Genomic DNA, 13,560 nt, shown 5'->3' on the forward strand with positions numbered 1-13,560 from the left:
CCATCAAGAATCAAGTGTTGACACAGTGCCTCGAGTTCCACAGAGTCACGGAGAATCAGAGTAGGCACCCAGAATGTGAGGCGCCTCCTTCAATTTTGCACCCTAGGCACCTCCCTTGTCTAGCTGTAGTCCTGGCTTTGCTGAATGGAACTACAGCCTCATAATCTGTGTGTTGTTGACAATTGCTAACTTGGGTAGGATTTACTGAAGCCATATAGATTCTCCATCTGGGCAAAACTTTATAGTGATGGTTTTTATACTTTAGCAGGTGTCGGAATCACCTGGAGGGCTTTGTTAAGATATAGCTTGCTGGTCCACAGCCCTACACAGTCTAATTCAGCAGATCTGGCCTGGGGATTGGAAATTTGCATTTCTGTTAAACTTCCAGGTGATGCTGATGCGGCTGGTCTGGGCCACAGTTTGAGAACCACTCTTTTGAAGAATCAGAACAGTGAGAGGAGCTTGAAGTGATGGGGGCCCATCTCTAAGAAGTGTTCAGACTTTGCACTGGAGAACCAAATAGTTGCTTAATTAAGAACATCTGTCTGACCACTGACATGAGTCCTCCCTGCTGATTAGTTACAGCAGCTGGCTCCAGGCGAACTTCAGGCAGCCTTGACTGGTTAGAGACATAATTTAGGGTTGTCCTTCACGTCGCAATGACCTTTTTATAGCAAATGCTCTGTGTCCTAATTCATATGCAGTCCCTGTAAATGAAAAATGATGCAAGAACCCTGATTGTTCAAAAACAAATTGTTGCAAGATATCAGAGGTAAATGGGTTCTCACTGCACACGTTTTGGATCTCCACGAAAGGTTTGCTGAGTCTCTGTTGACTGCTTGAAGAGTGTTCGGGGACTAGAGATGATTCATCAGTTCCTTTAGTTAGTTTGATTGCATCCTCTGCTGGATTCTGGAAATACCTGGAAGAGCAAAATAGATCCCTGCCCCTAAATAGTTCACCACCTAATGGATAAAACAGACATGGAAATTATTATTGCCGAAGGAGCATCTCTAGAAGTTCCTAGGAAGGGAAAATAACTTTAGTCTCTCTGGCTGTTCAGGATGATGGCTTTATGAGGAACACTTGAGCCAAACTGTGAAGCCTGAGAAATGTCTTGTTAGCCCCGTCATGGTGCCTTACATAATAGATGCTCAATAAAGTCAGTATTTGCAGCTCAGAGAAATAGAATTAGAAATGGAGCCTGAACATGTGACTGAATTGCTGCAAACTCATGATCAAACTTGAACATATGAGGAGTTGCTTCTTATGGGTTAGCAAAGAAAGTGGTCTCTTGAGATGGAAGCTACTCCTGGTGTGTGAGCACTGTTGAAATGACAACAAAGGATTTAGAATAGTACATAAACTTAGTGGATGAAGCAGCAGCAGAGTATGAAAGGATTGACTCCAATTTTGAAAGAAGTTCTACTCTGGGTAAAATGCTATCCAACAGCATAACATGCTACAGAGAAATCTTTTGTCAAAGGAAGAGTCAGTTGATGCAGCAATCTTCATTGTTGTCTTATTTTAAGAAATTGTCACAGCCACCACAATCTTCAGCTACCAACCCCCGATCAGACAGCAGTCATCAACACTGAGGCAAGACCCTCTACGAGAAAGAAGATTAAAATTCACTGATGACTCAGATGATTACTAGCATTTTTAGGAGTAAATTATTTTAATGAAGGTATGTACACACTTAATAGACTACAGAAGAGTGTAAACCTAACTTTTATATGCACTAGAAAAAAAATGTGTGTTACTTGCTTTATTGCGATATTCACTTTGTTGTGGTGGTCTGGAACTGAGCCTGCAATATCTCTGAGGTGTGCCTGCAAAAGGTCTGCGGAGGGATGAGAAATTCACCTCCTTTTAATCAAGCCTCTCATCTCCCAGGGAGACCACTGTAGGATGCCCTTAATTTGGATGGGATGCTCATAATGACAGAAAAGGCCTTATCGTGTGATAAGACATGAGGTCTTGAAAATCAAGCAGAGAAAAGAATGCAATTTTCTAGCCATTTTGTAACTTTCCTTTTTCATAACATTTTTGTGTGTTTGGCTGGTTTTTTGTACTTTAATGTAAATTTCTGAAGTCCAGCGTTGAACCCAGTGCCACCGAAGGAACTGGGATTTGCTGTCTTTGCCTGTAAGGGAAATTGTGCACTTTAAAATATGATATCAGCTTCCTCACAGCAGGTTTGCTAGAAAAGGGATTTGTGGTTTTGCTTTAGGCTGTTGTCTTCAAGGCGAGCTTTTTCTGTTCCTGTTGTAGCAGGGCATTTAGTTCACTTCCTGAGATTAATTGATGCCAAGTGGCATTTCTTGCTCTGCAAATCCTCAAAACAAAGATCTTTTGCAGGCACACCTCAGAGATATTGCAGGCTCAGTTCCAGACCACCACAACAAAGTGAATATCGCAATAAAGCAAGTAACACACATTTTTTTTTCTAGTGCATATAAAAGTTAGGTTTACACTCTTCTGTAGTCTATTAAGTGTGTACATACCTTCATTAAAATAATTTACTCCTAAAAATGCTAGTAATCATCTGAGTCATCGGTGAGTTTTAATCTTCTTTCTGGTAGAGGGTGTTGCCTCAGTATTGATGACTGCTGTCTGATCGGGGGGTGGTAGCTGAAGATTGTGGTGGCTGCGACAATTTCTTAAAATAAGACAACAATGAAGATTGCTGCATCGACTGACTCTTCCTTTGACAAAAGATTTCTCTGTAGCATGTGATGCTGTTGGATAGCATTTTACCCAGAGTAGAACTTCTTTCAAAATTGGAGTCAATCCTTTCATACTCTGCTGCTGCTTCATCCACTAAGTTTATGTACTATTCTAAATCCTTTGTTGTCATTTCAACAGTGCTCGCAGAATCTTCACCAGGAGTAGCTTCCATCTCAAGAGACCACTTTCTTTGCTAACCCGTAAGAAGCAACTCCTCATATGTTCAAGTTTGATCATGAGTTTGCAGCAATTCAGTCACATGTTCAGGCTCCACTTCTAATTCTATTTCTCTTACTTTTTCCACCACATCTGCTGTTACTTCCTCCACTGAAGTCTTAAAGCCCTCAAAGTCATCCATGAGGGTTGGAATTCACTTCTTCCAAACTCCTGTTGATACTTTCACCTCCTCCCATGAATCACGAATGTTCTTATTAGCATCTAGAATGGCGATTCTTTTTCAGAAGGTTTTCAATTTATTTTGCCCAGATTCATCAAAGGAATCACTATGGCAGTGATAGCTTATTAAATATATTTCTTAAGTAATAAGTCTTGAAAGTCAAAATTACCCCTTGATCCATGGGCTACAGAATGGTAGTTGTTCTAGCAGGTATGGAAACAACATTCATCTTATACATCTCCATCAGAGCTCTTGAATAATTGGGTGCGTTATCAGTCAGCAGTAACATCTTGAAAGAAATCTTTTTCCTGGGCAGTAGGTCTCAACAGCAGGATTAAAATATTCAGTATATCATGCTGTAAACAGATGTAAATGCCTGACTTCAAAGCTTCAAAGGACAGGCTGATTCTTGTTGGAACTAATGCAGCTGGTGACTTTAAGTTGAAGTCAAAGCTCGTTTAACATTCTGAAAATCCCAAGGCCTTAAGAATTATGTGAAATCTACTCTGCCTGTGCTCTAGCAATGGAAAAATAAACCTTCAATTTGTAAAAAAAAAACAAAAACAAAAACCATAATATCTGCAAAGTGCAATACAGCAAAGTTGAATAACATGAGGTATGCCTATGTTCTTCTTTTTTTTTTTTTTAGACAGGGTCTGGCTCTGTTGCTGGGCTGGAGTGCAGTAGTGTGATCTCGGCTCACTGGCAGCCTCAACCTCCTGGGTTCAAGTGATTCTCGTGCCTCAGCCTCCTGAGTACCTGGGACTGCAGGCGTGCACCATCTGCCTGGCTAATTTTTATATTTTTTGTAGAGATGGGGTTTTACTATGTTGCCTAGGCTGGTCTCAAACTCCTGAGCTCAGGTGATCTGCCCACTTCAGCCCTCCAAACTGCTGAGATTACAGGCATGAGTCACCATACTTGGCCATGCCTGTATTCCTTATTAGACTTTAGGCACACTGAATTTCTAGCTGTGGACATTGGAGGGTGAGCTGAGATGCAAGGGTTATGGGGTGAATTTCTGCTAATCATTCACATAAGTGGTGCATTTTGTAAATGCCTGCGATGCTGGTTTCCCTTTCTTGGCTGCTTAGAACACTGCAACTTGGGGTGTTTTGATGGAGAATGAACAAGATATGGCTGCCTCCTTAAAGTGGGAGGGTATGAGGTGGTCACCCTGCAGCACTGGCCTTTAGCCAAGTAGACCTTTTTGTTAAGGCTTTGCCTCTCCTCTCACTGGCTGTGCCACCTGAGCATGTTACTTATCTATTCTGTTTCCCATGTATACACAGAGCTCGATAATAACAGAAATTACCTACGGGTGTTCTTGTGAGTAGCAAATCATAAAATGTAGGTAAAAGTTTTAGTGCACCAACATTTGGAAGTGTTGGACTCATGGCAGCTATTCATCATAGTAACAACAATAGTAATAGCACTAGTAGCAGCAATAGTAGTAGTATTAATAGTAGCAGTAGTAGAAATAATAGCAGTAGCTCTATATCTTTATTATTGAACTGCTCTCCCTTTCCTGCCTCCTTTCACCATAATCAGAGCTAGTAATACATGAGTGGGTCCTAAGCAAAGTATAAAGGATGATAACCATAAGACTAGTTAACACTTCTTGAGGACATGCTCTAGGTCAGATGCTATATTCAGGGCATGAAATATCTTTACTCATGTAATCCTCAAATGGAATCCATTGAATAATGCTAATGATTAACATTCCCATTTTACAGGTGAAGCAATTAAGGCAATGTACAACTTAGCAAGTAATAGGTGAGCCAAGCCTTGAAGACAGACATTTTGGCTCTGGAGCCAGGGCGCTTAACCACTATGGTATACTGTCACTAAGGAAATAGGTGGTTTCCTGCCCTTAGTGGTATCAACCCCTGAACACTCCATTTGGAGATGGACTCTATAAGTCAGACTGCTCAGATTGGCTGGCTAGTGTTCAGGCTTCCTCTTTGCTTTAAGCTGGGCTGTCATTGGCATTGATCCTCAAATGCATGTCTAAATTAAAGACGGAGAGAAGTTACCACTCTGGCAGAGCAGACCTAACATGCCTGTATGTTGGTGGTGGGGTAGAGAAGGTGGTTGGAGAGGGGAGGGATATTGGCCGAAAACCTTTAGAGGAGATACTGGGTATTACATATGTATGTCTATGTATTCCTGAAATAATGGCAGGATGCTTTTTTCCCCCCCTTAAATGGACAAGAAAAACTTAAGATTCAAGAAGGGCAGCCGGGGGCCTTCAGCTAAGGGATATCTGATATATTGTGCCTGTTTTTCTTCAAGGTGGGCTATTGCGTTAATTTTCTAGGAATGCTGTAATCAAATATCACAGACCCAGTGTCTTAAACAACAGAGCTTCTCACAGTTCTGGTGGCTAGAAGTCTGAGATGAAAGTCTGGGAGGGTTGGTTCCTCCCAAGGGTACTGAGGGAAGGATCTGTTCCAGGCCTCTCTTCTTGGCTTGCAGATCTCTGTCTTTTCCCTCTGTCTTCACATGGTCTTCCCTCCTGTGGAAAAGTTGGCCCAAATTTCCTCTTCTTGTAAGGACACCAGTCCTATTGGATCAGAACTCACCCCAATGACCTAATTTTAACTTAATTACTTCTTTAAAGACCATATTTCAAAATACAGTCACATTCTGAGGTACCGGGGGTTAAGACTTCACATAAAAATTTGGGGGAGAACACAGTTCAGCCCATAAAAATGAAACAGCAGATATATCTCACATCATAGAGTTTCTGTTACCGTAAAATAGGGCATGTATATTGGCTAAGTCGCAAGTGACAAGTGAGCCTTGAATTAATTATGGTGCCTTTTAGGGAAATTGAAAATTACTTTGTGAGTGGAAGACTTAGGTAATGTCATTATGATGTGAAAGACAATATCTAATCCTGGTCCTTGATTTCAACTAACTGGTCTTTGAGGAGTTGTGGGAGAGGCTTTGGAAGTGGGTCTCTATCACCTTGCAAACTGAAGATGTTGGGATCCCTTGTTCAGGGAGATTTCTCATGATCCTCCTTTCCATACAACAAACTGCCCAATTCCTCTGGGTCTCCCTGGATCACAGCAGTGTTGATTGGTGTGCTCAATGGCAAATGCTTGGACTTTCTTCTAGCAATAGAAGCTTTAGAAACTTTGATTTAGTCCCTGTGGACAACTGACTGTACACTCTCCACCTGTTCCAGAGATCTCTCTGCAGCACAAGCCAGCCTAAGGCACTTGAAATTACTACAGCAACAGCCATAGTAAAGAAATTTATACTGTCTGGCCAGAAACGGTTACAGACTCTATTGTTGCTGGAATGAATTGTGTTCCCAGCTTACTCCCAGACTGTGAAATCCAGTGAGTGTGTAACAGTGCTGGCCCTTACTGGAGCCATAAATTAATCCCTCTCCCATGCTGCTTACCTCTCATCTTCACTCTAGCAACCTTTCTTTACCTACTCAGGGCTCTCCAGCCTTCTGATATCCAACAATGGTCCAGTACTTTCAAAATTCTTCCAGCTGTGTCTTTCTCCAGTGACAGTACAGTGCTTCAAACCTTCAGGATCTTCTAGGCTCGCCCAACCTTTATATGCATATGCTCACTGTATCCCTTGCTCTTCTGGAATGTCTCAATGATAGAAAACCCACTGTCTTGGGCAACAACTCATTTCATTTTTGAATTACTTTCAATTTTTATAACACTCTTCCTTTTTTGGAACCATGATTTTTGTTCTCTCTTAATCTCATGGATCGTTCTTAGTCTGCTGTCAATCAGTCATACTCAATCAGTTTAATCCATCTTTGACTTGACTGTCATTGCACATCTGGAGACAGCTGGAAGGCCTGGTCTGAGTGTTCTGTACCTTAGGTTAGGTGGTATGGTATAGGGCATCTTCAGCCATGGTTTTAGGTGCCATTATTTGGCCCTTTTCATTTGGGCCTCAATTCTCTGGGTGGGTCCTACTGGCTATTAGTGGATCAATACTGCAACATGCTGAGATTCCTCTTCATTTCTCATGGTTCAGATCAAATGCTACTTTTTTTTTTTTTTTTTTTTTGAGACAGAGTCTCGCTCTGTTGCCCAGGCTGGAATGTAGTGGCGTGATCTCGGCTCACTGCAAGCTCCACCTCCTGGGTTCACCCCATTCTCCTGCCTCAGCCTCCCAAGTAGAGTAGCTGGGACTACAGGCACCCACCACCACACCTGGCTAATTTTTTTGTATTTTTAATAGAGATGGGGTTTCACCGTGTTAGCCAGGATGGACACGATCTCCTGACCTCATGATCCGCCCACCTTGGCCTCCCAAAGTGCTGGGATTACAGGCGTGAGCCACCACGCCCGGCCCAAATGCTACTTTCTTTGCAAAACCTTCCTTAATGCTACCCAAATACCAGGATATGAACAGCTTTTTTCTTGGTATTCTCGTATCACCTTGTACTTTGCTGTAACACTTGCCACAAGGTACTGTAACTATTGAACTATTGGTGTATATATATTTTTTTCCTGCTATCTTGTGGACCTCTCTTTGACTAGGGACTTTATCTTAATCATTACTGTAGCCTCCATTCCATGCTCAGAATAGGGGATTCTTATTGGTTGCTTTACTGATTCAGTTGGTTGCTTTACTGATTCAATAAACTAAAGTTAGAATTCCAGGTACCATGCTGGTCAGAGAGGGTAATGTCTTTGTTCCGGGAGGTTTTTGATGTTCCTCAGGTCAGTCTCTTGGGGGAAATCCTGGATTGTTTATATTTAAATGGTCCAGGCCAGGATGAGAGATGTGTGGGGAGTAGAGTGTAGTGTGGCATACCTCTAAGACTTCCTGGATGCCTCTGGATGTTCCATTGCAAACCATGGCTTGTAGCTCCAGCGTGAAATTATGCCTGGTTTCTGGAAACCACTACCCCAGTTAATGAAGCTTGACATTAGCTGTCTTTTTTCTTTTTATTGAAGGGCGATTGATCATCAGGCTTACTTATTTGCTTTTCTGGATGAAAGTTGTAGGCCACTGTTACCAACGTCTGACTCCTTCCCAGAAAGAATCAAGTATACCAAACCAAAATGTATCTCCTCTTCCCCAAGGCACACATTTTCTAAAAGTGTTTTTTGTCAGCTTGCTGTTTCATTTGCTTGCTTGCTGATATTATGGGAACATAGTTCTGAGTATCTTTTAAATCCTAAATGCACTAGGGGCAGGTCTCAGGTCATCCTGAGGTAATACTTTCTCTCCAACCAGTAAACAGGGCAAGGGAATTTGAACCTGGCTCTATATCTTCAGGGCAAGTCTACTAATATCCTCTTACAACTGAAATATGTTCTTCAAGGGCTGGAAAGAGTTAATTTTGTTCATTTTCTCAAACCTCTTCTCCATGATGGCTTTTGTTTACCTACCTATTCCAGATAATATTAATAGATATCTATGCAACTGTTAAAGACTCTTCAAGGACAAAAACATCCCTCAAAATGTGCTCTCACCCTGATCTGTAAATAGTTCTTATCAGCCTTTTTATCTTAACATCTTTGACTAAGTTCAGTATTTGGAAGATGGCCTGGTGGTTTACATACCTCAAGACCTCTCAACAATCCAGACACTGAGATGCTACTCGGAGTGGGATTGTTCTTCTTTTAAGATCAGATATGACAGATATTCCTATAGTAGTCTAGCATGTTCGTTGAAGATAACTTTGCAAGTTTGCTTCACATAGTATTTGTCATTTGGTGTAGTCTAGAAGCAAATTCTCAGGCATAAATAAATGCAGTGAGAAAGTTTTCTCACCTTATGTGGGAGTGGGGAGCATATTGGAGGGTCATGGTAGTTATTCAAAAGCTTAATCCTTGGTTTTTGGGCCATGGAAGAGAGATTGCTGTCCCACTCTGTACTCTTGACATATAAGTGGGAAGTATCGGAGACATTTCAGAAGGACAAATAGTAAAAAGTAAATAAAAGTCAGCCTCTGCAGAGCGAGACTCTGTCTAAAAAAAAAAAAAAAGTCACCCTCTGATGTTGAAATATAGAATTTCAAAAGGTAAAATCACTTTACAATAAATTTATGGAATGTGACCCAATGTATATTTTCTGTCTTGTGTTGACAATATTACTCAGGAAAGATAGCTCCATTTCAAGAATGGTTAAGTATAGCTGGGACAATGTCCTAATTATATGGCCAGTTTTGCAGGAAGGAACAATGACTTCCCAAACCCAAGGTGCTGAATCACTATCAGAGATAAAAGCATGGACATTGACTGTGATTCAAGGTGCAGGAGCTTATTTATTGTGCTATAAGCTTGTTAGACCTGCCTGATTCCATTGCAGTTCTTAAGGTTGTCAGTGAGGCTCTGCCAACCCACTAGACGGGAGGCCTTTATGGAAGCATCTTCCTTTTCCACCAATAAACAAGGCAATAGAGGGTGAATGTTGCCCTGAGAATTTGAAACAAGTTTATTAAGATGCATCTGAGCTTGAGGCTCTCATCTAAGGAATGCAGCAGTTGGGAGGTGAAGGTGGCGGGGATCATCATTGGATGGTTAATGCATATACAGTTGTCAAGGCAAGGAGAGAGGGTGTTGTTTAGTATTGAAATCATGTATTCCAGATGTGGGCATTTGGTAGTCAGTCTGCTCTGAAGTGACATGCTGCTGAATCTTTAAAGGCTTCAGCCAGGGAGAGCAAAATCTGATTGGGCAAATTGCTAAAATATTTAAAGTGCAGCCTGTTAAAGCTTTTACTGCGAAGAGCATCACGTCAGAAGTTGTAGTCAGAAGGAGCAAGTAATTGGCTTTCCATCCTCATGCCAGTCAGTCAGCATGAGGCTCTATTCCTATTCCTTCCTCTTCATTGCCGAGGCTCATAGCAACCCTTTGGTGTGTCTGTCTGTGTGTGTGTATGTGTGTGTGTGTGTGTGTGTGCACGCTGGGGAGATCGAATAGCTGGTAAAATGAGAGGAAGAGGAGTGAGGTAGCCTTAAAAAGCGAGGCTGAATCCACAAAATGTTAGGAAGACCATTTAGGAAAAGAGGAGCGGGGGAAAGGCAGAAATGCTCCCTGACAAAGGTCAGCTGCACTTCCAGAAGCGGGGTGGTGGTTTGGGGCAGTTGTCTCTCAAAGGATGGATTCTGTAAGCAGAAGAATGGCCTTCAGTGACAACCACTTCCTCTGCATCTTTCACATCCTCTGAGATGTAATTCAGGGGGCACTTTCCATTTATAATTTATCACATTTTCCACTTAGGTTTTCCTGTCCTTTTCTTCCCAGGCATGACCCCTTGTTAATTCCTGGCAATGATCAGATTGACAACATGGACTCCAATGTGAAGAAGTACGACTCTACTGGGATGTTTCACTGGTGTGCGCCCAAGGAGATAGAGAAAGTCATCCTGGTGAGTGAGGGACTGTGCATCTGATGTTGCCCGCTTCTGCCCCAAACCACATTTGCTAGGAATGGGGTTTCCCTAGTGGGACAGTGGGATAATACTGTCCCTGGTCCTAATTATTTTTGATGAGTGAAATTCTGAGCATAGATTGAAGCAGCTAGACCTCTGATCAGAACATAAGCAATATTCAGATTTTTCAATCTCTGAATATATTGGCTCCTCATAAGAGTAGATGAGCACTTGCTGTGGGAAAGGCATGGTGGGAGGTGGTATGAACATAATTCCTGTGGCCATGGCACTGGTGTCAGAGCCTGCCTGTACCAATTATTAGCTGCATGGCTTGGGTAATTCCTTTGACTTTTTGCACTTCAGTTTTCTTATCTGTAAAAAGATGAGATGAGAATGACCCTAACTCATAGGGCTGTAGTGAAGATTAAAATCCAACAGATGGCTCAGTAAAGTTACCTCTTATTCTTACTATTATTAAATGCTGTGAGGAAAGCTGAATGCTGCCTGTATTGTTATTGGTTTATAGCAATGTTTTGTATTCTTATAGATAATAGCCTTGTGCATCTGTGAGCTTTCTTAGCGCATGTTGTAGACAGGCAAATGCATGATGATGCATGACATAATGATGATAATAATGAACTACAGTCCCCTTGGGGAGGCTGGGGCTCAGAGCCCTATTTCGTGGAAGGCTTGTGAACATCTTCATAGCAGCAGTGGGCTCACTCAGTCTCTCCCAGGAATGTCAGCATAGGTAACAATCCATTCTACTCTCTGCCCTTGTTCTATTAACAGCTTTGGGTCTTAATGCCTACACTGGCTTTCCTACAGTTTATTGTCTTGCTAATCCATGAAAAATGGATTAATAATCAGGAAAGTCAGATGGAAGTGTTCTTTCTCCCTTGGGCCTCTAATCCCCAGATTGGTATGGGTCTGTTCCTTTTTGTCAGCCAGGAAAATCCTGTCATTTCTGATGTCAGGACCACCCTTCCTAAACAAGGACTGTTCTGGGTCCTCGGAATGGCTTTGTATGCTAACACACTGGACTTTCCCCTATGCTTTATCTATGTGTATGTGTGTTCTCAACTTAATTATAAATGAGCATTAACAGCCAATACAGTATCAAGCTGGAGGCTGTCTCAGAGGTGGGAAAGTTGCAGGCAAGAGCACAGAAAGTCAGAATTCTTAGCAAACAGCCATTGTCCAACTGACCAGGAGTGCAAATGGTTCTACTCGCAAAGCTGCTTCACGTATGTACATTCTTTTTGTTTTGTTTTGTTTTTTTGAGACAGAGTCTCGCTCTGTCGCCAGGCTGGAGTGCAGAGCCCTATCAGCTCACAGCAACATCTGCCTCCCAGATTCAAGCGATTCTCCTGCCTCAGCCTCCTGAGTAGCTGGGACTATAGGTTCGCGCCACCATACCCAGTTATTTTTTTGTATTTTTAGTAGAGACAGGGTTTCACCATATTGGCCAGGATGGTCTCGATTTCTTGAGCTCGTGATCCGCCAACCTTGGCCTCCCAAAGTGCTGGGATTACAGGCGTGAGTCACTGCACCCAGCCATATATGTACATTCTGATGTATTCATGGCACTTTTGCCCTGGTGGCCTAAATTTAGCCTGATGTTACCAATTGTGGCAGATCACAGGCTGGATGCCGTATCTGGGACCTAGGGTTTTAATGACTTGCCTGGATATTGGTGTAGTATGCATGCCAACTGATATTCAATCAACATCTCCTGCCAGCATAAAAAAGTTTAAGGAGGTGAGTTACTACTTCTATCCTATGAAAAATAACATCATTTAACAAAACATCTCCAGGAGGCCTACTATGTGCCACACACCATTCTAGTTACTGGAGATGCAATCCCTGACAACGACTGCTCTCACAGAGCTTGTGTTCTAGCAGGGTGGGGCTGGGGGAAGAGGAGTTATCTCTAGGTAGACAAATGAGTACTTAATAACATTTCAGATATTTATAGGATGCTTTGAAAAAAGTAAAGCAGCATTGTAGGCTAGAAAGAGACTGGGAGGTGCTGTCTGGAAAGTATGATCCAAGAAGCCCTCTCTAAAGTAACACAGCTAGAGATAAGAATGACAGGTAGGGCCAGCTACATGAGGATGCTTTGAGGTTGTGTTCCCACTGGGCACGGGAAACTAACTACTTTGGGGATTTGAAGATATAAGAGATAGTCCCAATTGTAATTTCCTGGATTAATTAGAGAGAAGATATAAAATGTAACCCATGAAACAGTGTATTTAAAGCTAAGTGGTAAGAGGTGCAAAATGCTATTGAAATGTAGGGGAGAAGGACTAGGGTGTGTTTAAGTGACCAGGCAAGTCCCATCATATACACATAGGTTGTGCTTGGGTTGGGCCTGGAAGGATGCATGGGAATTCCAGATACATAGAGAAATGATCAGTTTCTCTCTCTAGTGTGCTTTAAACCCGGCAAAATCAGACACACCAGGGCTGAGGCTCTAGAATTAGGATATTCATAAGGTTCTCTGGGTGATGTAGCTGTGGCCAGTCTGAGGATGGGTGTTTTGATCCCAGATCGAAGTTCCTGGGGTCAGCATCTGTGCCTCGGCCACTTGACTAACTGTGCCTTCCCCACCTCCCTATTCTAGAATTCACTTCCACCCTGGGCCCAGTTTATGTTCCTCTGGCTTGTTGAAGGGAGCTAGCCTCCCAGGTGACCTGGCCAATTAAAAATAATTAGGAGCCCCATCACATAACAGTGCTTTATAGACTGGTTGGCTGTCTCCTGGTGGCACCCAGGCACTTGCACTTCCGTGCGGCCCAGATAACTAACTCCAGGTCTTCTGCAGCAAGTGGGGATATGTGATGTGAGCTCCCCAGTGGGTCTTCCTTGGTCACAGTTTCTAAGGCATTTCTTATAGCTTATGTCTCCGGTTTCCCTGGACTATTGCAGAGGGAAACCAATAATGGTGACAGCCCCTGCTTTATTCTAATGATCAGAGAGTGAAAGCTAGTTTCCTCCTCTCCTTGGGGGTTACTGTAATAACCCTGACATTGTTGTGAATTGCAACATTGGCATTT

General features: G+C 42.4%; 1 protein-coding gene across 19 annotated transcripts in view; it reads left to right on the forward strand.

The window, feature by feature from the left end:
- Window positions 1-13,560, forward strand: part of KCNMA1 (potassium calcium-activated channel subfamily M alpha 1) — a 769,792-nt gene that overhangs the window by 675,088 nt on the left and 81,144 nt on the right. For all 19 annotated transcript variants that reach the window (XM_063709971.1, XM_055353797.2, XM_031015124.3 and 16 more), the window contains one exon: window positions 10,375-10,498. In XM_063709971.1, coding sequence (XP_063566041.1) covers window positions 10,375-10,498 — 124 coding nt within the window. The remainder of the gene's footprint in view (window positions 1-10,374; window positions 10,499-13,560) is intronic.

The sequence above is a fragment of the Gorilla gorilla genome, chromosome 8 (genome assembly GCF_029281585.2).
Source record: "Gorilla gorilla gorilla isolate KB3781 chromosome 8, NHGRI_mGorGor1-v2.1_pri, whole genome shotgun sequence".
Classification (NCBI taxonomy): domain Eukaryota; kingdom Metazoa; phylum Chordata; class Mammalia; order Primates; family Hominidae; genus Gorilla; species Gorilla gorilla.